Source organism: Nyctereutes procyonoides, unplaced genomic scaffold, assembly GCF_905146905.1.
Source record: "Nyctereutes procyonoides isolate TBG_1078 unplaced genomic scaffold, NYPRO_anot_genome, whole genome shotgun sequence".
In the NCBI taxonomy this organism is placed as follows: Eukaryota; Metazoa; Chordata; class Mammalia; order Carnivora; family Canidae; genus Nyctereutes; species Nyctereutes procyonoides.
Window position 1 is genome coordinate 11,866,244 of NW_026575134.1, and position 26,318 is coordinate 11,892,561.

Here is a 26,318-nt window from a genome sequence, read left to right on the forward strand (position 1 = left end):
TATTTCTTTCATCTGATTTGCCAAGTTATTAATTCGAGTCTCAAATGACTATCACACTCTCCAATTCTCCTCTGAATTTACAGTTCAGATCACAATTTATTTTATAGTTCAAATTTGAAAATCTCTTTTTATGTAGCACTTGAATCTCAAGCATTATTATTATTAGTACTACTACTACTATTACTATTTTATTTAAAGATTTTTCTAGTCCTAGCAGTTCTTTTTCACTAGATTTATGTTTTGATTTTTGTGTAGATCTTCCTTTCTCTGACCTCCTTTCTCTGAGGCTCCCTTAGTTGTTAAGTCATTTTTCTTGGTTGATCTACTGGGGCTTGCATCTGGGTTTTAGAACGTTAGGTGCTAGAAACTCTAGAACTGGAAGGCAAAAATGGCCTCTAGGCTACAAGGAAGCAGGCTGTCATTCCCCTGTGGGAACAAATGATAAGAGCCTTTATAGATCTGGTCCTCAAAGGCAGGCAATTTTGGTAATCCTGCTCAACTCCATGTTGGGCTTTTGTGGGGGTCAGGAAGGCCTAGGGAAGTCCAGTATGAACCTGGCCCTGGGGAGTCACAAGTCTATGTTTGTTCTTCCCAAGACCAACGGCTGTCCCCAGGTTCCTGTCTCCTGTGACCGCGCTCAGGCACTCCCCAAGGTGTCGGTGGAGAAAGCACCACACCACCTTCCCCTTCTCTTTAGTTCTGGACCACCAGAACTCCAGGTCTCACCTATGTCCAGATGCTTATTAGCACAGGTTCCCCTTGATTCTAGAGAGGCAGAAAAGGTCTGGAGATGAGAGTAGACAGTAAAGGTATAGAATTCAGACTGCTCTGATCCCAGAAATCTTTGTAAGGATTATTTTAGGAATTGTACCTATCATCTTCAATTTAAATGAGAGTTTTACAAAAGAAAAACTTACTCTCTATAGCTATGACACGTGTAGAGATAAAGAGGTCACCAAGAATAGAAGAGACACTTTGTATGGACAGAAAAATACACGAGATTATAGGAGGTAGGAACTAACATCTTCACTTAGTCATAAAGATTTGGGACAGAAAAGGACTTTAGAGATCAATTCATTTCCTGCCATCTTTGTATCCCGAGGGCTTGGCACATAGTAGAACTTTAATAAATACTAGATAAATGGAAGGATACATAACAGAGTGAATGAATGAGTGAGTAACTAATTAGTTACTGCCAGTAACTAATTCTATGACTCTGGATAACGTAGCTAATAGAACCACACCTTCCTCTTCTATAGAATGACTGGAAAGCAAAGGTAAACGACTCTGACCTTTGAGTTCTTAACACACAGGCTGATTAAGGAGATAGACACTGCAAACAGATAACATGGTATGGGCTGAGCAGGGAGCCTGTCTCCCTCTCCCTCTGCCCTTCCCCCCACTTGTGATCTCTATCTCTCTCTCAAATAAGTAAAATCTTTTTTTAAATGGGTACTCTTAGATTTTGAGGTATTTGGATATTACACTTCATTGCCTACTATACAACATATAATTGTAAGTTTTCTGGTTTCGAGCTACCTGTCATGCTTCTTTTTCACTGGAGTCCTGATTTCCTCATGGTGATCCTCATCTGCTTCTTTAGCTTCCATCTCAGGATCGGGTTCAGTTTCCTTCAGGTCAGGCTGCTCTTCATCTCCTTGAGATATAACTAGAATATGGCTTACTCCACTTGTCATAAAAAGGACAAAATCTTCAAAGTCAGGCTACAAAATAAGATGATAAACTGCTTACTTCTGAAATGGATAGACGAAAAAGACAGCCACTCCCCAACTCAAGCAACGTCACTCCCTTCCCAGTCACTAGGCAAGGGAGTGTTATCTCTGTAAGCCCCCTCTTTTTTTTTTTAAGATTGTATTTTATTTATTCATGAGAGGCAAAGAGAGAGGCAAAGACACAGGCAGAGGGAGAAGCAGGCTCCATGCAGGAAGCCCGATGTGGGATTCGATCCCAGGACCGAATCACACCCTGAGCCGAAGCAGACGCTCAACTGCTGAGCCCCCCAGGTGTCCCATGTAAGCCCCCTCTTAACAAACACATCTTTGAAGGATGGAAGTTCACAAATAACAGGGGTTGATCTTAAAGATGGTCTAATTACCATTCTCAAGCTTCAGGATGCTTCCAAATCATCAGATGGGCTTGCTAAAACACGATTTGGAGGGCAGCCCGGGTGGCTCAGTGGTTTAGTGTCGCCTTCAGCCCAGGGCATGATTCTGGAGACCTGGGATCGAGTCCCACATCGGGCTCCCTGCATGGAGCCTGCTTCTCCCTCTGTCTGTGTCTCTGCCTCTCTCTCTCTCTCTCTCTTTCTGTGTGTGTGCATGTGTCTCTCATGAATAAATAAATAAGATCTTGGAAAAAAAAAAAAACACAATTTGGAAAGCCCAATCTGAGTTCATAACTCAGTCAGTTGAGGACGGTCTTTGGAATCGGATTGTCTCAAAAGTTCCCACGTGATGCTGAGGCAGCTGGTCCAACCTTTCCCTGGGGCCAGGAAAGGTGGTTTAGAATGTCACAGCCAGGTGACAAAGTGCTATTCACTAGAACTTTCTCTGATTACAAACACGTTCTTCTGTGCTCTCCAATACGTGTAGCCACATGCAGCTACTGAGCACTTGAAATGTGGCCAGTGCAACCTGAGACTCTGAATTTCTTAATTGATTCGATTTTCATGAATTTAAATTCAAATGGCCACATGTGGCTGATGGCCACTAGGCTGAACAGCACATTTCCAGAAGTGATGTCCTCTAACCCCCAAGCCACTGCACTTTCCAATACACAGCACTGCCTTTCTTAAACTCCCCTGGGGCAAAAGAGAAAATAGCCTGAGACTTAGGCCTTTAGGTAGTGAAAGGATTAAAGCTTCCCTGTGAGGTTTATGACAAGGAGCCTTCAACCTGGGATAAAAATCTCTAGGAAAGGCCTGGATGCTCATTTCAAACAGGTCTTCACTCCAACAAAGTATAATCGGACCATCTGCTGTTGCTCAGCTGCCACTGTTTTGACCAAAGACTTCTCCGTCATTGGCTTCCGTGGCCTTACCATAATATGGACACCAACGGGGACAATGGGATGTCATTTGGATGGTCAGACTTATTCAGTTGCTTTACTAAAATGAGAGGTCAAAACTTAGAGGAATCCACGGTATCTGAAAACACAGTGGCTTTTTTTGTTTGTTTGCTTTTGACTTTCTTACCTCCTCCGCTTTGCGACTATAGAACTCCCTTGCTTGTTGTTCTGTGAGCACTCTCTTGTCCTCAATTTCCAAGACGTACCCTGCCTCGATAATCTTCATGTAGAGAGTAAGGTGAGATCCAGATGCACCACGGGACAACATGTAAAACAAGTCAAGGACATTTGTTCCTTGCGTCTAAAAAACCACCTGGATTTGAACGCATTTCAGCTGAAGACCTCAAAAAAGGATCCATAGGGCAGTAGGTTTGAAGAGGCTCAAAAATACATAAACAGAGAAGGTCCTTTGCATGCCTCCTGGTATGTAAGTTTGCAAGGCTTGAACCAGAGACTCCACAGAATTTCTGTTATTTAAATGACTTACCCCAAAATGTGGGGCAAGTCATTTAAATAATAACTAAATTAATAATTTAAACTAAATAATTACCTAAATTCCAAGGGAAGAATCGTGCTTTCTTGAATCATTCGTAAAAACATAAATCGATAAGCACTTTTAACCATCTACTTCAAAATTGGTTTGACATTTTTTAAAAAGCTTTTCAATCAATCAATTGAATTTAAATTAAAAATTAATTACATTTAAGTGTAAAAATTAAATTTAAAAAATAAAAAATAGGGACACCTGAGTGGCTCGGTGGTCAGGTGTCTGCCTTCGGCTCAGAGAGCGATCCTGGGGTCCTGGGATTGAGTCCCACATCGGGCTCCCTGCATGGAACCTGCTTCTCCCTCTGTCTGTGTCTCTGCCTCTCTCTGTGTCTCTCATGAATAAATAAATAAAATCTTAAAAAAAAATAAAATGAAATAAAATAAAAAATAGAAGTCTTTCCTTTGTTAAGGCTATAACTCATAATCTAGTATATTTTACACTTTATAGGAAAATCAAAAACAAAACTATCCAAATTACGGGGAAGTATAGAATTTGGGATTTTGCCAAGCTTTGTCTTAAAAAAAAACTTTAATGACAAATCCAGTTTGCATGTCACTCAAGTATAGTAAAATGTAAGAGTTTTGAAGCAAATATGACAAGTCTAATGAGGTACTAAACGATGAAATAGAAGTATAATCTGGGTTCAAAGCAACCCAGTAATTACATTGTTTGGTGGGAGTATCTAGCACCAGGTACCTTCTGCTTCTATTATGAAAGTAAACACCTTACTGGTTCCCTTGGTATTTTGACATGGAAAAGCACTACTTAAATCTCTCTGAACCCTCACCTAACCGATAGTCCAATTTAAATAATTTCTAAATACTCAGATCATGTCTTTGTTACCTTGCTTAGGGCCTGACAGCAGAAAGTAAAATCCAAGCAATATTTAAACTTGGTAACTTTTCCATTACTATAATTGAAAAATGCAGTGTGTCCTTTTTTTGTCCATTCAAAACATTCTCTAGCTTTTTTGTCCTGTTTTTTTTTTTATGTAGCCCTTTACCATATTCCAGAGAGATGAAGTATTTAGGAATATTCATAATTTACATCTCTGACATGTTATTTACTATATCAAAACAAAACCAAAAAAAATGGTGATGAACTCATAATTCAAAGTAATGCCACAACTAAAAGAACTAAAAAAAAACATATAATTTTGAAAATGTTTAATGTCCTAGCCATTTAAACCTACTCTAATAAGGAACAGTAAAACCATGTAAATATGTGATATTACTTTTTTAAACTTTCTGAAGTATAAGTAATTTATGTACGGAGGATGGGGGTACAGTTTGATGCCCCGCCCTTTCATACACTTCAAAATCTGGAAGAAAAATGCTATCTTTAGAGAGCAATATTATTAAATCAATGAACAAATGAAAGAGACCATACAACCCAAGATCACGGATCTTTGACTCTCGTAGTACAATCAGTGATAATGCTGCGGTAGCTAAAGAGGGCATGATGGGAAGTTCATCAAGAGAAGGCCAACCCCTTGAGGTAGTTCCTCCTCAATGACCTCCTCTATTCCCCAAACAAAATTCTTCCAAATTTCAATTTACTGTTGCTGTGTTATCACAGTCATTGTTATGGAGTTAGCAAAGTACAGCCTGCAGTCAACATCAGGCCCACCACTTGTGTTTGGAAATAAAGCTTTACTGGGGCACGGCCACATCCATTTGTTTACCTACTACCAATGGGTGTTTCTCAAAGTGATGGCAGAGGTAAGCAGTGGTGTTAGAGACCATCTGCCCCACAAACATGAAAATAGTAACTCTCTGGGCTTTATATGAAAAGTGCGCTGACCTATGAATTAGAACTCAGTTTTCCTCTTAAAAAAAAAAAAAACTTATTTTGGGGCAGTCTGGGTGGCTCAGTGGTTTACTGCCGCCTTCAGCTCAGGGCATGATCCTGGAGACCCAGGATTGAGTCCCGCATCAGGTTCCCAGCATGGAGCTTGCTTCTCCCTCTGCCTCTGTGTGTCTCTCATGAATAAATAAATAGAATCTTTAAAAAAAAAAAGTAAAAATTAAAAAACTTATTTTAGCTCTAAGGCAAAACAATAAATGCTTCCTTATTCTATCTTGCATCTAAGAAAGTCCATACATTTATGACAACATCAAGAAAATAAAACAAGCCAATGTGAGCTTATAACAAGTCTATGTTGATAAAAACTAAACAGGAAGAACATTTGTTATCATCCAATATAAGAACTGCATTTTTATCACTATTTATATTGGATGCTGGTAGAGCAGAGTTCTTTAAATAAAGATGCTTGAGGGACGCCTGGGTGGTTCAACGGTTAAGCGTCTGCCTTTGGCCCAGGATGTGATCCTGGGGTCCTGGGATCAAGTGATCAAGTCCTGCATCGGGCTCCCTGCATGGAGCCTGCTTCTCCTCCCTCTTCCTGTGTCTCTGCCTCTCTGTGTCTCTCATGAATAAATGCATAAAATCTTATAAAATAAAATAAAATAAAATAAAATAAAATAAAATAAAATAAAATAAAATAAAATAAAATAAAATAAAATATGCTTGAGGGATGCCTGAGTGCCTCAGTGGTTGAGCATCTGCCTTTGGCTTAGATGTGATCCCAGAGTCCCAAGATCAAGTCCCACATCGGGCTCCCTGCATGAGCTTGCTTCTCCCTCTACCTGTGTCTGCCTCTCTCTCTCTCTCTGTGTTTCTCATGAATAAATAAATAAAATCTTTAAAAAAAAAAAAAGATGCTTGAGTAGATCTAACCTTTGTTAAGACAAAACATTCAAAGCCTTCGGAGGTACCTAGCACCAGAAATTTGTTATGTTCTATTTCACTCTAAATGATAAGCTTGTCTCCAAATTGACAGTTTAGAAGTTGTTACGTTGCAATCAGTTTAAAGCATTTTTGGGAAATATCACTTACTTTTCCTTTAATCTCTAGAGATTTTCTAGTCATCACAGCATCAGGTTTGATAATAACAATAATGTATAGTTGTTCTAGGAAAAAATAGGAGAATTTCATTTTCCTGGTACAAAGTCTAGATAATGAAGGATTTGCCAATTATAAATGTAAATTATTAATGTTTAGTGAATTTTTGTCCATTGAAAGCTTTGTTCTTATTATGACGTGCCAACTACCAAGGAGTTTCTACTTAGAATCAAAGTGCAGTTCCTGTATGTGCATGCAGGAGAAATATTCACAAGAATTGGTGGTTCACAGGCAAAAATAAATAAATAAATAAAAATGAAAAACCTGTTAGGTGCGCACTAGTTATTTTAATACAATTCACATGCATTAAAATCACACCCTTGATCAGTATCACTGATCAGTGGAGTTTCGATGCAAGCAAACATTACAGACTGATGAATTTTATCATCTAGAGATTTATCCACATTTATCCACACATTCTCATGATGAGCTTTTAGTGCACAATAGCTCACTGAGCACACTGTTGGTCTCTGCTCCCTCCAAAGCGTGAATGCACACTCACACACCTGTACAGACAATCCAGGAGGGAAACTGTTAACTGTAAAGTAAACTGGCCCATGGGTCATGGAAGAAGAAATTACTTTCACAAGGTTCTGGAAGATGATGAAGGATAAAATAAGAGGAGGCTGCTGTCTAGGGAGTCATAAGGGAGCCTCTGGGCCCGAGTAACCTCTAAGGGTTGTGCCCACAGAGACCAAAGGAAAGGCAAAGGGAGCAAAAAAGTTTTCTTGCTAACAGCTAAGTCTAATATTATCCTACTAAGCCCTTACAAGTAACGTTGAGGTCACCACTACCTTTTTGCTCTTACATGTAGTGCTATAATTAACATCCATGTACACAAATTCCTTGCCATTACTCTGAAGGAAATTTACTCACCAGCACTTTCATATTGTGCTTCCCCAGCATCTTCCACATCTGAGTCTACAAACACAATTTCACGATACTGTGTAAGAGGAATGCAAATCAAAGTTATGTCTTAATATGACAGGAAAGGTTTTTAGAAATGTTTCTAATAAATACTTACAATCCAAAGGATAGAGGGTAAAGTGGGAATCTGCCTACATTTATCTAATACTCCTTTTTCCTGTCTTCCGACTGAAATAAAAAGAGGAATCTTTAGAATGATTGAGGTGGGAAGACTATCAGAAATAATACATATGGGAAATGGTTAAAAACCAAAAACCTTAAAACTTAAGAAGGGTACAAGGAATAAAATAAGAAAGAAGCAGAAATTAATAAGTAAGAAAGCAATAAATTAGGGACACCTCAGTGGCTCAGTGAGTTGAGCATCCAACTCTTGGTTTGGGCTCAGGTCATGATCTCAGGGTCAACAGCATAGAGACCTGCATCAGGCTCCATGCTCAGCGAGAGTCTGCTTGAGATTTTCTCTCTCCCTCTCCTTTGCTCTTCCCCTCCTTGCTCTCTCTCGCTCGCTCTCAAATAAATAGAAAGAAAGAAAGAAAGAAAGAAAGAAAGAAAGAAAGAAAAAGTGAGCAACAGATACATAATTATGTTAAAGATCAAAGGACATTTGATGAGTTTCAAGATCTTAGTAAACTAAAAACAGAAAAATACCTTCTTAACTTCTAAAAAATCATCTTGCTCAAAACAATAACCAATTTTCTACTTTAGAGTAAAATACTAGGAAGGATGGGGATGAGGGTTCCTTAATTTTTTGAGAAGCCCTTAAAAAGCTTCTTTTTTAACTATCTGAAAGGTTTATATATTTGCATATATACATTTTCTTGGCAAGAGAATGCATAATTTCAGAGTCTCAAAAAAAAGATCCCAGAATGTATGGAAATGACTATCCAGGAAGCTCTCATTCTTATTATAATCAAGAATAAGATAATTATACCAGCTATAACTTCAAATTGATCTGACTTTATATTTGCTGGACATGTGCAGCTACTAACCACATAAGGCCATTTCCAGCTCTTGAAAATGAAGTTAGTCCAAATTAAGATGTGCTGTGATAGCTACATAGCATATTCATAGCATATTCTAAAGATTTAGTATGAAAAAATGATGCCGAATACCTTATTTTTTATATTGAGAACATATTTAAATGAGAATCTTTTTAACATATAGGATTTAATTTTTTTCACTTTTTTCTAAAAAAAGAGGAAAAGAAACCATAAAAGACTCTTAACAATAGAGAACAACTGAGGGTTGATGGAGGGTGATGGGTGAGGGATGGGCTAGATGGGTGTGAGCATTAAGGAGGGTACTTGTGATGAGCACTGGGTGTTGTATGTAAGTGATGAATCACTGAATTCTACTCTTGAAACCAATATTACACTATATGTTAGCTAACTAGAATTTAAATAAAAATTTGAAAAGAGGGGATATCCCTGGGTGGCTCAGCAGTTTAGTGCCTGCCTTTGGCTCAGGGCATGATTCTGGAGTCCCCGGATCGAGTCCCACATTAGGTTTCCTGCATGGAGCCTGCTTCTCCCTCTGCCTGTGTCTCTGCCCCTCTCTCTCTCTCTGTGTGTCTCTCATGAATGAATAAATAAATAAATAAAATCTTAAAAAAAAAAAAAAGACTGTGTTTAGACGTCACTCTGTCTGACATCAAACAATTCTGGTTTCAACACCGGCTAGCTAGCTGCTTCTGCAGAAATGACTTCATGCTTTTACGTGCTGTCTTACCATTTGTAACTATCTCAAGATTTCTTGAGGCTCCCATTCAAGATGGCAACGTAAAAGGTTCCTGAACTTACCTCCTCCCATAAACACATCAAATCTACAGCTCTATACAAAAAAAGTTGTCTCTGAAAGAAATCCAGAGAAAGGCTCAGCAACTACATGTCAGGCAAATGAGGAAAAAAAACAAAACAAAACACCTATATTGAAATGCGTAGGAGAGTAGGAGGGTTTGAGACACAACTTGACCATAAATTTCACCCCCACCACCGGGACACACAATTGGGAGGGAACAGCCAGCATGTCCCTGAGGACACGTGCCAAAAAAACATATAATATGCCAAATTTTAAGACTTCCAATTGAGAGAAAGATCCCCCCAAATACCTAGCTCTGAAAGCCAGAAAGTCCCCCAAATCCCTAGCTCTGAAAGCCAGCAGAGGCTAGAGGAAACCAACAGTTCCTACCAGGCTGGTAAGGACTGGCTGTGGCTATCCTATCAGTGCTCAGAGCACAGGCAGCTCACGGACATGCCCAGTTTTTCTCTGGAAGAAGCCTACTTGAAACTCTTAAAAGTGGTAGCCTGTGAGTCAAGCTCCCAAATTAACACGGATCTAGGGGTTGACTGCAGTGCTCTCCAGAGACAGGGAGGTTGGCAGGTGCCATCTCTGCACTTTCCTACTCCAGGTGGTGGATGTCCACGTGAAGATGGCTTGAGCACATCTCATACCCCACCCTAGATTTTGTGGCTGCTCCCAAAGGACACATCCCTGGATGGCCTGACTATGGCGGCCAGCAGAGACAGCGTTGGTGGGTTCAGTGCAACCAGCTATGTTTGGATAAATCATCCATACAGAAAATCAGTATGAAAACACGACTTCAAACTATATGCTAGGCCAGATGGACTTAACATTTACAAAACATTCTATCTAAAAGCAGTAGAATACACATTCTTCCCAAGTGCATGTGGAACATGCTCCAGGAAAGATCATATGTTAGGCCATATCAAGCATCTTTTCCCACAACAATAGTATGAAACCAAGAAATCCACTACAAGAAGAAAACTGAAAAATTCACAAATCTGTGAAGATTAAACATGCTACCAAACAACCAGTGGGTCAAAGAAGAAATCAAAAGAGAAATCTTAAAATACCTGAGACAAATGAAAATGGAAATACAACATACCAAAACTAAAAGGGAAGTTTATAATGATAAATGCCTACATTAAGAAAAAAAGGTCACAAATTATATCCTAACTTTTCACTTTTAATAAGCTAGTAAAAGAGAACAAATGAAGCCAAAATTAGTAGATGAAGGCAATAACAGAGATCAGAGGAGAAATAAATAAAATAGATACTACCTAGACAATAGAAAAATCAATGAAACTGAAAGCTAGTTTCATTAAAAAAATAAAATGACAATTATTTAGCTAGACTCTCAAGAAAAATGACAGAGGACTCAATAAAATTAGAAATGCAAGAGGGAACATTATTACAAATACTACATGAATACAAAGAATCTTAGGAGACTATTATGACCAACTATGAAATCACTATCTCAGAAAGTTACATGCAAGGGCACCTGGGTGGTCAGCTGGTTGAGCATCTGGCTCTTGATTTCAGGTCAGCTCATGATCTCAGGGTCGCAGGATAGAGTCCCGTGTCGGGTTCTAGGCTGCAGAGCAGAGACTCTCTCTCTCTCTCTTTCTTTTTTTTTTTTTTTTAAATTTTTTTTTTTATTTTTATTTATGATAGTCACACACACACAGAGAGAGAGAGAGAGGCAGAGACACAGGCAGAGGGAGAAGCAGGCTCCATGCACCGGGAGCCCGACGTGGGATTCGATCCCGGGTCTCCAGGATCGTGCCCTGGGCCAAAGGCAGGCGCTAAACCGCTGCGCCACCCAGGGATCCCCTCTCTCTCTCTTTCTTTCTCTCTCTCTACCCCTCCTCTCCCTCTCTCACTCAAAAAAAAAAAAAGTTATGTCCATGCCCATGTTAACTGCACTATTCACAATAGCCAAGACATGCAGACAACCTAAATGTCTATCAATGGAAGAAAGGATAAAGACAATGTGATACACACACACACACACACACACACACACACACACACACCATGGAATATTATTCATACAAAAAAAAAAAGAAATCCTACCATTTAGGACAACATAGATGGACCTTGAGGGCGATATAATTAAATGAAATCAGTCAGACAGAGAAAGACAAATACTATATGATCTCACTTATACATTGAATCTAAAGAAACTAAACTTAAAAACACAGAGAACAGAATGGTGGTTACCAACAGAATGGTGGGAAGTGGGGGAATTGTATAAAGGTGCCCAAAAGGCAAAAACTACCAGTTATAAGATAAATAAGTTCCGAGGGTACAATATACAGCATGGTGACTCTACGTGACACTACTGTATGGTATACTTGAAAGTTGCCAAGAGAGTAGACCTTGAAAGTCCTCATCACAACAAAAAAAAATTGTAACTACAGGAGGTGACAGATGTTAAACTTAGTGAGGTGATCATTTCATGATATGTACAGATATTAAATCGTTGTTATACACTTTCACTTCATACAATGTTAATTTGTCAGTTATATATCAATAAAACTAGGAAGGAAAAAGATTTTTATCAAAATTAAATGCAGATATCTGCTGGAAAGTCTTAACAAAGAAAAATTCCTCAATAATTCCTGGTTATTATAGTTTTCACCAACAAGTGGGGGGGGGGGGTATGAGAGACACAGATAGAAAGAAGGGAAAGGAGAAGATTCCCTGACAAATAAGTAAACTTGAAAAGTAAAGAAAAACGTCTTTGGATGAGAAAAATCACTATTGTAAACGTAAATTCCCCATATCTGTCATTTGTCCATCTTCCATCAAATTGTTCATTTTTTTCTTAATGCTCATAAAGTACTTTGTGTGTGCTGTGGATATTAGCACAGTGACACAGAGTATAAGGATTTTTCCCAGATTGCAGCTTTCCTTTTACGTTTTAGGATGCACTTCAAAGTTTTAAATGAATCTATCAATTTTTCCTTTTTTGATATCTCTGTTTCGTGTTATGTTTACAATGCCTTCCTCAACTTATGACAATACAGACATTTGCCAGTATTTTCTTCTAATACGTTTATGCTTTGTTTCTTTGTATTCGGCTCTTTAATTCACCTGAAATTTATATATAAAATATGAGGAGATGATACAAATTTCTTATACAAATAGTTAACCCAATATTCCTAGGCCTGTTTATCAAAGTTTTTATCCTTTCCTGATTTAAACTGATATTTTTTTATTAGCAAATGCTCCATATAAGCTTGAACTTCCCTTTATTTAAATTTTTCAATACTTCTCGGCTGGCCTCTACATACTGTTTTAAAATTCATGCTTGTTGTTCTTGTTGTTGGTTTAATGCGCATGGATGTATTGTGTGTCGATGTATTGCGTGTGCTCATGTGCACCTGTGCATATGCTCGTGTGGGAGGTCTTGCGTGTGCATTTCAATGAACACCCGTAGCTCTTCTTTATCTGCCAGTATTTCTGATCACTTTCCTCTGTGGCTTCCTTTCTTATGCTATTATGTTCATACCTGCACATGCTTTGTAGTTTATTTCTCAATTTTTAAATAGTTCATCTATCATTACACAGATGAAACATTTCACACGCAGGATCTTATTCTAAGTACTCCACCAAAGTGTACTCTTGTTTCCCTTTGTCAGTCAATCTTGGTCTCCTTTCCATATCAGTTAAGTACAGAGCTACAACATACTAAATAATATCCTGCTGTATGGATTTGTATAATTTATGACCAAAATTACAGACATTTTATGGAACCTGTTTGGCATTGCTCGACATTTAAATGGATTCCAAATTTTTAATAACAGACAACCCTGCTATAAATGCCCTTTTCTGTATTTGTCTTATTATCTTTGCAGGGAAAATTATTGCAGTGTAATTGCTAAGTCAAAGGATACATGCATTTTTTAAGGCTTTTGATTCCCCTTGCCAAAATACTTCCCAGAAAGTCTGTACCACTTATACACCAAGATGCTTGGGGAAATTCCTTAGGAAAGCAACAGAAAAGATGTAATGCATTTTTTTAAGAATAAAATAATAAAGTATTACCTGAGGGCGAACCATTTCACCTGCTGCAATTTTCTTCTCCTCATTTATCAAGTTAGTAATTTTTTTATTAACAAGTGGTGCATTTGCACCATTGATCCTTGCGATAATTTTGCCATTCTATAAAGGAAAGGAAACCATGAAGGAAACTTCCATTTTCAGGATAACTCTGAAATTCAACTTAAGAAAGTCACCCCTACTCTGTCCCACCCTCTCTCAATCCTTTTTTAGCTATTGTAATTAACCATTTTAAAATAAAGTATTAATGGCTGAGTAATACTCCATTGTATACATAAACCACATCTTCTTTATCCATTCATCTTTCGATGGACACCGAGGCTCCTTCCACAGTTTGGCTACTGTGGACATTGCTGCTAGAAACATCGGGGTTACTCAGCCATTAGAAACGACAAATACCCACCATTTGCTTCAACGTGGATGGAACTGGAGGGTATTATGCTGAGTGAAGTAAGTCAATTGGAGAAGGACAAACAGTGTATGTTCTCATTCATTTGGGGAATATGAAAGGGAATATAAGGGAAGGGAGAAGAAATGTGTGGGAAATATAAGAAAGGGAGACAGAACATAAAGACTCCTAACTCTGGGAAACGAACTAGGGGTGGTGGAAGGGGAGGAGGGCAGGGGGTGGGGGTGAATGGGTGACGGGCACTAAGGGGGACACTTGACGGGATGAGCACTGGGTGTTATTCTGTATGTTGGTAAATTGAACACCAATAAAAATTAATTTATTAAAAAAATAATAATAAAGTATTAATGATGTGAAAGTATGCCTTGATTCGAAAAACCCAGCTCTTGGAGTTTTATCTCCACATTGTCTGTCCTACAACCAAAGGCAAGGCATTCCTGCATTACGTTCAGTGATTCTTTACAGGCCTCCCAACACACTACCTTCCCTAATTATTCTTCATACTACGCCTCCTTTCGCTCATCTTTCAACATAGATTTTCAAAAAACCTGTTTATTGGCACAGTACCAGGCATGATGGTACAGAACAACAGTCCCAGTATGTGGTCTAATTAAATTATTAAAAAGGAGGGGGAAAAAAAGCCCACAGGCAAACATATGTAATGTAACAACCATGACAAGTACCACCAAGTACAAAGCACTGGGAGCATCTACAAGAATCTGTCCTGGTCAAAGAGATCAGCAAAGTTGTTTATCAATATCAGCAAGGGATTCTTGGGTTAAAATATGTATAATGGGGGACCCCTGGATGGCTCAGCATTTGAGTGTCTGCCTTCGGCTCAGGGCGTGATCCCAGAGTCCCAGGATCGGGTCCCACATTGGGCTCTCTGCATGGAGCCTGCTTCTCCTCCCTCTTCCCATGTCTCTGCCTCTCTCTGTGTGTCTCTCATGAATAAACGAATGAAATCTTGAAAAAATACTTATGTATGATGGGTAAGAGATAACTAGGCAAAATGGAGAAGAAAGAGCATTCTAGGCAAAAGGAGTAGAGATGCAAAGGTCCTGAAGCCAGAAGGTGATGTGGCAAATAAGAAGACCAGCCAAGAAAGTGAGGGGATGCTTGGTATGAGATGAAGCCTAACAGTGAGGGGAGCCAGACATTGCAGAGCCTTGTGGGTCATGGAACAACACAGCCTTCCTTTAACCTAAGTGCAGTGGGAGGCCTTAGGCATGTTTAAGCAGAGTCAGTGACCACAATTTGAACTGTTATTTGTAAAGACCATTTCACCTACCATATTTAGAAAGAGTTATAAGGGAGCAGAAGATGTTTGTATACATACTAAGGGCTATTCTAGAGGTGATGGTGAGAGAGATGGTTGCTCAGTCAGGCACTGGTGATGGACATGGAAAGAATGGAAAGACACAGATGAGTGTGAGGAGACTTGAATGGTGAAATTGACAGGTCCAAGGAATGGATTGGGTGTGATGTCACTAAGCTGAGTTTTCTGTTTCTGTCAACAAAGTGGATAAATTAAGATGTCAATCACCCAGTGAGGTGACACTTAGAAGATCACATTTCCTTGGGATTGGGAGTCTGCTATTCGAACAGTCCCTTGTGAGATGTCCTTCAGACAACATGGAGGGGAAGTCAAAGCACTGTTTGAATACACAAATATGGAGCTCAAAGTATAGAAAATGGCTGAACTTGAGTTCTTGATATATGAGTGGTAACAACTCAAACTGTATATGGAGGAAATTTTCCAAGGAGGGTATACAGCATGATAAGATAATATTTAATGGCTGGATAAAGAAACGTAAACCTGCAAAGGAGACGGAGGGGAGTAGTATCTACATAGGCAAAAGGAAACCCAAGTAACAAAGCCAAAAGAAGCCCATGTTTCAAAAAAGGAGGGCATGGCTACCACATTCAATACGTTTGAGAGGTACAGCATGATGAGCCTAAAAGTGGCCAGATAGTTAACAATCAGATACACTAGCAACAGCAAATCTGCTTGAATAATCAGACAGAAGGCAGATTGAATGAGTTGAGGAATTAATGGAGTGTGAAAAAAAATTGAGTAAAAATAAATATGCAAACTCTTCTGAGAAATTTAGTGGTAAGATAAAGAAGAGAGATGGGTGATAGCTGGAGAGGGGCGTGGCATCAAATAAAGTATTATTTTTTAATTGGAAAAATTTAATTATCTTCAAAGGGCAATGAGAAGGATCCAGTTGAGAAAGGTTTAAATAAATACTGACACTCTGGTTCCCATTTCCTGCTAAAAGGGACCTTACAACCATTCTGGGGACTTTCAAGGGACTGTCTTTGAAAAAGCTCTTCCTGCTGAAACTTGCTAGAATGAACTTATCAGCTAAGTGTGCTAAGCAATACAAAAAGCCCCTGTGGGAATATCTGTATAAACAAGGGATGACTTGGTGAGGGTTTTGTGGGCACAGACTGAGATTCTTAGAGGAATGAGTATGGCTATAGAGGAATGAGTGATAACAAACTCTGAGGCATGACTGCACCAGCAACTGGCTGAGGTGCACTGGAGAAAAGGTCATTAGCAGCAGATGTCAGGAATTGAGAGGCCAGGATGTAGGTGGATGGCCAATGTGGATACTGAAGTCCCAAGAGGGATGGCAGGACAGGGGTTTGAAACAGGTTTGAGCTGCAGGCTCAAAGTTCTCAGTCAGAGACAAGAACTGATTTGAAGATCAGTAAATGACAGGGGCGAGGTGGGGGGAGAGAAGGAGGTTTTAGCCAATTACCTAAGTTGGCATGGAAAAGACCTCTAATTAGCAAGGGAAAGAAAGTCATTGAAGTAAGAAGTAAAGGGAATATCAACTCTATTCCTGGGCTTAAGTCAGGTAATCTGATAAAACAGTCACACTCTGGGCTGCAAAGAAGTGTGTCCTAAGTAAGGAGACAGATTTAAGGAAAGTCAAGGAAATAGAGTGGAGGTTCAGAGCCATGATGAAAAATCTTAGAAAGTATGCTGATTGCTTATATCGATTCCAGATGTCACACAGTGAAAGTGTTTGCAAGATGTCAGGAAACTGGAGACCTGGGTTAGGAAAAGAATATTCTGAACATGACAGGGAACCTGGGTGGCTCACTTGGTTAAGCATCCAACTCTTTTGACTTTGGCTCAGGTCAAGATCTCAGGATCCTGGGATGGAGCCCAGCATTGGGCTCCACACTTAGTGGGGAGTCCTCTTGTCCCTCTGCCCTTCTCCCAGTTCGTGCTCACTCTCTCTCAAATAAATAAATAAAATCTTATTTAAAAACACAAAGGAATATTGTGAGCATTGAAGGATGAACTATGCAGGGCTGGGAGGAAACTATCAAGAAAAAAAATTAAATATTGCATCCTTCTCCCATACATAAAAAGCTACTAGTGACAAGTAGGTGAATGTGCTTCCTGTCTTCTTTCTACACATTTGTACATACAGAGATAAGAGAACATATTTATTACATAATAGTGGTCAGACAGATGTGTCCTCATAGTAGTACATGTGAATCCTTGGAACCAATTCTCTGCTACTGGATATCTAAGAAATTTCAATATTTCACTCCTGTAAATAACAATTCCTCAAACAAACCTCTGGTTATTTCCTCAGGAAAGGTAAATGCCATCTTATTTGTCTTTCCCACCCCACCCCCCATTAACTCAGCTTGTGGTAGTCTAACCTCCCCAACTCACTACATGCTCCTAGAGGTCAGGTAATAAAATATATTAATAGACAAGCAAAGATTAGGCAACTATAATCAGAAAATAGTTCCATGGTAATTTTACAATGCTACTTGCTATTTAACTGTAAATTGGAATCTGATCATATATTTGAGATGATAAATCTTATACTTACAACACTAAAGAGAAAAACAGGTTCGCATTTATCTCTAAATGGCTGTAAAGTCACAATGTTGTCAGCTTCTGCCTGAAAAAAAAATATAAACATTTCGTATAATAATAAAGGAAACCGTATCCAAGTCATGAGATACACAATGCTAAAAAAACACAGACATACAAAATTTTTCTTATGTTTACTACAGCATTTGCTGAATATGTTATAGTTGTCCTAAGGATCAAATTGCATCATTTGGCCGCAGTCTGACTTCTCATCGCTCACCTTTGTGGTACCCAACCTGCAGCTAACCTCACCTACATCCAGTTTGCACATCACTCCTCCAAGAATCCTATCTTGCTTCCTCCTGCTGCAAATCCTCTCCCACTCCACACGAAACTTTACTGCCCTTCCCTCACAGGCTCCATTGTCCCTTTCAGGATCGTACCACCATCCTATGGGCCTATCTCACTTCTTCTTCTTCTTCTTTTTTTTTTATAAGTAGGTTCCACACCCAGCATGGAGCCCAACACAGGGCTTAAACTCACAACCCTGAAATCAAGACCTGATCTGAGATCAAGAGTTGGACATTTAACCGACTGAGACACCCAGGCACCCACCATCTCACTTCTTTTGATCAGAATTATGATGTTTCATATACCCCTTTGCATGTCACTTTCCTTCGGCATCCATTATGGGGCCATACTTAAAAAGGAGCTTACTTTCTCTTAAATTTTTATTTAAGAGAAAGTAAGCTCTTGGGCAGCCCGGGTGGCTCAGCAGTTTAGCGCCGCCTTCAGCCCAGGGCCTGATCCTGGAGACCCGGGATCGAGTCCCACATCTGGCTCCCTGCATGGACCCTGCTTCTCCACTCTGCCTGTGTCTCTGCCTCTGTGTGTGTGTGTGTGTGTGTGTCATTAATAAATAAGTAAAATCTTTAAAAAGAGAGAGAGAGAAAGAAAGTAAGCTCTTTAAGAAAAAATGGTGGTATTGCCTCTCCCAGAACATACAAACAGAAGAGGCAGCAGACACTATTTCCGTCCCCCACCCATCAGCATAGGTACAGAGACATCTGCTGAGGGCAGCTAACATGGACCCTGGCTCTTCTCTGGGCTTTGCCCCAAACCCTCAGCTCCTGCACCCTGGTGCACCTTTCCTTCAGTGTCAGACCTGTATCAATTCCAGTGTGGCAAGACCCTCACCCAGAGCAATTTCCCATCACAACAGGTCCCTAAGGTTTGGAGTTTTATTTTTTTTAAGATTTTATTTATTTATTCATGACAGACAGAGGGGGAGAGAGAGAGAGAGAGAGAGGGAAAGAGAGAGAGACAGGCAGAGGAAGAAGCAGGCGACGTGGGACTTGATCCCGGGACTCCAGGACCACGCCCTGGGCCAAAGGCAGATGGCTCAACCACTGAGCCACCCAGGGATCCCCAGGTTTGGAGTTTTAAAATTCAGCCAGCCTGGGTGGGATAGAGCCCAAAGTGCACTGTGCTGGTCCAGGCAGGCAAGCAACCGGACGGACCCAGACTGTGTAAGCAATGATCTCAAAAATACCTAGGATGCCTGAGGAGGGGAAGTTATTCGCTCTTCTGGGAAGGCTTCCCTGACAGCAGTGAGCATGAACTCCCCTCCGCAGGGATAAAGGAGCTGGCTGGCTCCCCTATCCTCAGCATAACCTGACATCGGTAAACAGCACAGTGCCAGCACTGGCTGCCTAGATTGCAGTAATCGATGGTAGCCCACTTTAACACCCCACTTACATCAATGGACAGATAATCTAAGCAGAAAATCAACAAGGAAACAATGGCTTTGAATGACACACTGGACCAGATGGACTTCACTGATGTAGTCAGAACATTTCATCCTAAAGCAGCAGAATGCACATTCCTTTCAAGTGCACATGGGACATTCTCCAGAATAGATCACATACTAGGTCACAAATCAGCCCTCAACAAGTACAGAACGATAGAGATCATAGCATGCATATTTTCTGACCACCACGATGAAACTTGAAGTTACAAGAAAAAATTTGGAAAGACCACAAGTACATGGACGTTAAAGTACATGGGTTAACCAGGAAATTCAGGAAGAAATTTAAAAAACACATGGAAGCAAATGAAAACACAATGGTCCAAAACCTTTGGGATGCAGCAAAAGAGGTCATAAGAGGAAATATATAGGACTATAGACTACCTCAAGAAGCAAGAAAAATCTCAAATCACAGTCTAACCTTACACTTGAAGGAGCTAGAAAAAGAACAGCAGGGATCCCTGGGTGGCTCAGCGGTTTAGCACCTGCCTTCAGCCCAGGACATGGTCCGGGAGTCCTGGGATCAAGTCCCACATCAGGCTCCCTGCATGGAGCCTGCTTCTCTCTCTACCTCTCTCTCTCTCTCTCTCTCTCTCTCTCTCTCTCATTCTCTCTCTCATGAATGAATAAATAAAATCTTCAAAAAAAAAAAAAGAACAGCAAATTAAGCCTGAAGTCAGCAGAAGAAGGAAAATAATAAAGATTAGAGCAGAAATAAACAATATAGAAACAAAAAACCAGTAGAACAGATCAACAAAACCAGGAGCTGGTTCTTTGAAAAAATTAATAAAGTTGATAATCCCCTAGCCAAATTCATCAAAAAGAAAAAATAAAGGACTCAAATAAATAAAATCATGAATGAGAGAGGAGAAATCAGAACCAACACTATAGAAATACAAACAGGGGATCCCTGGGTGGCTCAGCGGTTTGGCACCTGCCTTTGGCCCAGGGCGCGATCCTGGAGTCCCGGGATCGAGTCCCGCGTCGGGCTCCTGGTGTGGAGCCTGCTTCTCCATCCTCCTATGTCTCTGCCTCTCTCTTTCTCTCTCTACATCTATCATGAATAAATAAATAAATAAATCTTTAAAAAAAAAAAGAAATACAAACAACCATAAAAGAATATTATGAAAAAGTATATGCCAACAAATTGGGCAATCTAGAAGAAAAGGATAAATTCCTAGAAACATATAAACTAACAAAACTGAAATAGGAAGAAATAGAAAATTTGAACAGATCCATAACTAGCAAAGAAATTGAATCAATAATCAAAAATCTCCTAACAAACAAAAAAGTCCAGATGTCTTCACAGGGGAGTTCTACCAAACATTTAAAGAGTTCATACCAAAAAATAAAAAATAAAAATAAAGAGTTCATACCTATTCTTCTCAAACCATTCCAAAAAACAGAAATGAAAACTTCCAAACTCATTCTCTGAAGCCAGCATTACCCTGATTCCAAAACCAGACAAAGACTCCACTAAAAAAAGATTTTGGGACGTCTGCATGACTCAGTGGTTGAGCATCCAGCTTCGGCTCAGGGAGTGACCCCGGGGGTCCTGGGATGGAGTCCTGCATCTGGCTCCCCACAGGGCGCCTGCTTCTCCCTCTGCCTGTGGCTTTGCCTCTCTCTGTGTGTCTCTCATGAATAAATAAATGAAATCTTTTAAAAGGCAAGGGGGATTAGAGGCCAATATCCCTGATGAACATGTATGCAAATATTCTCAACAAAACACTAGCAAACTGAATCTAACACCACATTAAAAGAATCATTTACCACAATCAAGGGGTTGATTGAACCCTTGAATAAAGGGATTTATTCCTGGGTTGCAGGCCTGGTTCAATATTCACAAATCAATCAATGTGATATATTAATATTAATAAAAGAAAGGATAAGAACCATATGATCCTCTCAACAGATGCAGAAAAAGCATTTGACAAAGTACAGCATCCATTCTTGATAAAAATGCTCAATAAAGTAGGGATAAAGACCTATCAAAATCATAAAAGCCATAAACAAAAAATTAAAATGTCTATATTACACACTACAGTTTTAAAGCAATCTCTATCAAAATACCACCAGCATTTTTCATGGATCTAGAACAATTCTAAAAGTTGTATGGAACCACAATAGAAGACCCCAAATAGCCAAAACAATCTTGAAAAAAGAAAAGCAAAGCTGAAGGCATTAAGACAGTGTGGTACTGGCACAAAACAGACACGTGGGTCAATAGAACAGAATAGAGAACCCAGAAATGGATTCACAACTATATGGGCAACTAATCTTCAACAAAACAGGAAAGAATATCTGATGGAAAAAAGACAAATCTCTTCAACAAATGGTGTTGGGAAAACTGGACAGCAACATGCAGAAGAATGAAACTGGACCACTTTCTTACACCACACACAAAAATAAATTCAGAATGGATGAAAGATTTAAATGTGAGACAGGAAACCATCAAAATCCTAGAGGAAAACACAGGCAGCAACTTCATTGTCATTGGCTGTAGCAACTTCCTATGAGATACATCTCCAGAGGTAAGAGAAATGAAAGCAAAAATGATTATGACTTCATCAAGACAAAAAGTTTCTGCATAGTGAAGGAAATAATCAACAAAACTAAAAGGCAACCTACGGAATGGGAGAAGATATTTGCAAATCACATATCTGATAAAGGGTTAGTATCCAAAATCTACAAAGAATTTATCAAATCTACACCCAAAAAACATATAATCTTGTTAAGAAACGGACAGAAGACGTGAATAGACATTTTTCCAAAGAAGACATACAGATAAGTGACACATGAAAAGATGTTCAACATCACTCATCATCAGGGAAATACACATTAAAACTACAATGAGATATCGCCTCATACTTGTCAGAACAGCTAGGACTAGGAAGCGACAGATGTTGGCGAGGATGTTGAGAAAGGGGAACCCTCCGTACGGAGGTTCCTGAAAAGTTAAAACTAGAACTACCCTACAATCCAGCAATTTCACTACTAGGTATTTACCCAAAAGATACAAAAATACTGATCTGAAGGTATACATACACCCTGATGCCCTGATGTTTACAGCAGTATTATCAACAGTAGATAAATTCTGGAAAGAATCAAATGTCCAGCATCTGATTAATAGATAAAGAAGTTATCTCTGTGGGAAATGGGCAAGATGGGTGACAGGTATTGAGGAGGGCACTCGTGAGGAGCAGGGCATGTTGTATGTACATGATGACTCACTAAACCCTACACCTGAAACTACTATTACACTGTATGTTAGCTAACTAGAACTTAAATAAAAACTTGGGAGGAAAAAACAAATTTCAAGTTGTCCTACATTGATTATAATCAATTATATATTTAACAATAGTTGGTTCCTCTATATTAACATCGCATCCCTTGCGCCGGCTGGTCAGGAGACCATTTGGTAGGGTCTTCTCTCCAAGATGGGTTTTGCAACCTAAGGCGATTGTTTACAAACTGGGATTTCTGGAGGGTCTTCAATTACTGTGAAGAAGCCAAGAGAGGGTCCCTCAGCCCTGTCAGCCAGAGGAGCTGTGTTGTAATCTACACATGAAAACATGCAACGAAAAAAAAAAGAAAACTTGCAATGAGTTGAGGTTTCATGTTTGCTTCGGGGGACTATGCATTTTAGGTGTAAAGAGTAAAGATACGAAATCAGTTATGTGCTTCTGCACCTTAGGTCTAGGGTGGTTTGGACTTGTTTCTGTCCAGTAGAAATAGAATGTGGCCACACATATATTTTTAAATTCTCTAGTAACCACACTTAAAGACGAAAGAAAAACAAGGAAGAATAATGTAAAAATGTATTTTACTTAATCCAAATTATGATCACTTCAACATGTACTCAGTGCAGAAATATTAATATTTCATTTTCCTTTTTCCATACTAAGTCTCCAAAATCTTGTGTGTATTTTCCATGCAGAGTACATCGCAATTTGCATGCTAAATTTGAGTCAGAAATCATTGATTTATAATTCGATTTCATAAAATGTATAGTCAAAAAGAGTCAATGTGCATGCCGACGTTGTCCCGCACAATTTAAAAAGTTCTATAATTTCTGAATTGATTATCAGTTTTTTAATTTAAATTCAAATTAATTTAAAAAAATTTCAAATTAATTGATGGGCACTGAGGGGGGCACTTGACGGGATGAGCACTGGGTGTTATTCTGTATGTTGGCAAATTGAACACCAATAAAAAATAAATTTATTATTAAAAATAAATAAATAAATAAATTCAAATTAATTAAAATTAAACATTCAGTTCCTCAGTCACACAAGCCACATTTTCAAGTGCTCAAAAGCCACTTGTGTCGAGTGGCCATCATATTAGACAACAAAACTCTATGTAGCTGATAACCCGATGTGGGACAAATTGAATAAGTGAGGGTGATAAGTGAGGGGAAAATCACTACTTCTGGAAAATCAGTAACTGGGTTAAGTGCCCAGAGACCTTCCCAACGCAAACCAGAACAGCACCTGCAGCCCTTATTCTAAAAGACACACACTGAACACACAGTCAGATGAAAAGAAACAGGTCAATAGACACACATCGTATGTATCCTTTCTGGTGTTCGCAACCATGGTAAACAACCTCAACACTACAGGAACTGGGATAAAAATCCTCATTCTCAGATCCACTAGAACTAAATTATACAGTAAAACTGCCAAGTAAATATGGTCTTTTTTCTGAAGAGTTGGCAGGCTGTTTAAGACCATCCTTAAAGGGGATCCCTGGGTGGCTCAGCGGTTTGGCCCCTGCCTTCAGCCCAAGTGTGGTCCTGGGGTCCCGGATATTGAGTCCCACGTTGGGCTCCCTGCCTGGAGCCTGCTTCTCCCTCTGCCTGTGTCTTTGCCTCTCTCTCTCTGTCTCTCATGAATGAATAAATTTTTAAAAATCTTAAAAAAAAAAGACCATCCTTAAAGACAATACTTAAACATTTGGAAGTATCAAGAAAATAACTGTTTAATGGAAATGAAATCCTTACTACAACAAAATGCAGAAGTTCATCTTCGTTCAGCTCATTTTTCAACTTCCTGAATAAAGGTTGCATTGCTTTGCAAGGTCCACACCAGGCTTGGTAAACATCGATCACTAGAAGATGATAATGTTTAGGAAAAAACACAGTCAAAAGAATCGAATGAATGAATGAATCAATCAATCAATCAATAAATCGAATCGAATAGCAGCTTATCCCGATACTAGGGCGGGGACACTGATGGAGCGGGTTTTTTCACTGTTAGTGGGGAGATGCACTCTGTGTTGGGGTGCCCCGGGGTGCCCTGGGCCCAACTCGGAACTGCTGCACAACCAGGTGAGCCTCAGTACCTGTTAAGCCTTTGTTCTGCAACATCTCATCCCACAGGCTCTGACTATTCACGACTGCCTGCAAAAAGGCCCGCACTGTACAGGGGTGTTTAAGGACCAACGCCCCCAAGTAAAGACTGTTGATAGGTCATACTCACCTGTAGCTGGATCTCTCGCTTTTTGCCTGCCATTTTGGCTAAATGGACATGAAAAAGGGAAGAAAAGCAGAAAACGTTTGCAAGAAAATGTAAATGATGTTAATCCCTGGGCGTTCAAGCAGTATCTTCAAGTCCTGTAGAAATTTTCCCTGCGGGCTCCATGCAGGGAGCCCGACGTGGGACTCGATTCCAGGACTCTGGGATCACGTCCTGAGTTGAAGGCAGGTACCAAACCGCTGAGCTACCAGGGCATCCCGAATTAATGCATTTTTTTATTTTTATTTATTTATTCACGCGAGACAGAGAGAGAGAGAGAGAGAGAGAGAGGCAGACACAGGCAGAGGGAGAAGCAGGCTCCACGCAGGGAGCCCGACGTGGGACTCGATCCCGGGTCTCCAGGGTCACGCCGTGGGCTGAAGGCGGCCTAAACCGCTGAGCCCCCCGGGCTGCCCCGGGGTTTCTATTTTCTTTGTTCGGGACGTGCTAACCGCCTATGGCCACGCTCCCGGGCGCCCGAGGTCCCATTCTTACAAGACCCTAGTGCGTCCCTGGGCACAGCATGCAGCACGCGCGGCGCGAAATCAGCTGAACCCCAGACCGCCCGCCCCGCGGGGACAGGGGCGCTCGGCGTGGGTGCGCCCGCGCGTGACAGCGGACCCAGCGCAAGACCGAGGAGCGGTTCGCGACCCGGCAGCCACATGCAGCGGGGGTGCCGAGGCTCCAGCAAGCCCGGGCGCAGCAGGTGAGGACCTGCTAAGCTACCCGGGACCAGAAGGCACAGCCCCGAGCATCCAAACAGCCCCCTGGACCAGGCCCGTGGCCTTGGTGCGCTCGCCGCAACCGCGGCGACTACCTGGGCGCCCAGCAGGTGCCTGCCCAGCGGAGGAGGCGGGACCACGACGCGGAGACCCGCCGGCCGCAGGAGGGGGGAGGGGGAGGGGCCAACGTCTGCGGCCGCCCCTCCGGCGCTGCGGGGGCGGGGCCTCGAGGCTCCCCGGCCCCAGTGCGCAGGCGCAGAAGCGCGAGGAGCCCCGGGCCTGGGAACCGACAGTCCCGGCGCCTGCGCAGTCCGGCCGGCGCCCGCGGGCTTGCCCGCCGCTCCCCGGGGCTCCGCGCCGGCACCGCCCGCCCACCTACCGCCGCAGGTGGATGCGCCCCGGGCTGCGGGGGCTCGCGGAAGCCCGGCGCAGCCTGCCCGCGGCCTCTGCCCCGACCCTCCTCCTCCTCCTCCTCCTCCTCTTTGCCTTCTCCTCCTTCTGTTATTTAGAAATAATAATTCTAAGAGCTCGCGCACGCCCTTCCCTGAGCTTCCGCCACGGTCGCCATCGTCCAGGAGGACCACAGTCCAGGGATCCTCGGAGCCGGGACAC

At 40.9% G+C, this 26,318-nt stretch overlaps 1 protein-coding gene across 1 annotated transcript in view; it reads right to left on the reverse strand.

The window, feature by feature from the left end:
- Window positions 1–25,843, reverse strand: part of NME8 (NME/NM23 family member 8) — a 56,294-nt gene extending 30,451 nt beyond the window's left edge. Inside the window, exons 1-10 of the mRNA XM_055301193.1 lie at window positions 25,802–25,843; window positions 24,949–24,986; window positions 24,812–24,869; window positions 24,471–24,577; window positions 17,675–17,746; window positions 13,382–13,498; window positions 7,478–7,544; window positions 6,536–6,609; window positions 3,215–3,307; window positions 1,540–1,724 (exon numbers count right to left, since the gene is read on the reverse strand). Coding sequence (XP_055157168.1) covers window positions 1,540–1,724; window positions 3,215–3,307; window positions 6,536–6,609; window positions 7,478–7,544; window positions 13,382–13,498; window positions 17,675–17,746; window positions 24,471–24,577; window positions 24,812–24,869; window positions 24,949–24,981 — 806 coding nt within the window. The 5' untranslated portion in view covers window positions 24,982–24,986; window positions 25,802–25,843. The remainder of the gene's footprint in view (window positions 1–1,539; window positions 1,725–3,214; window positions 3,308–6,535; window positions 6,610–7,477; window positions 7,545–13,381; window positions 13,499–17,674; window positions 17,747–24,470; window positions 24,578–24,811; window positions 24,870–24,948; window positions 24,987–25,801) is intronic.
- Between the last annotated feature and the right edge of the window lie 475 nt (window positions 25,844–26,318).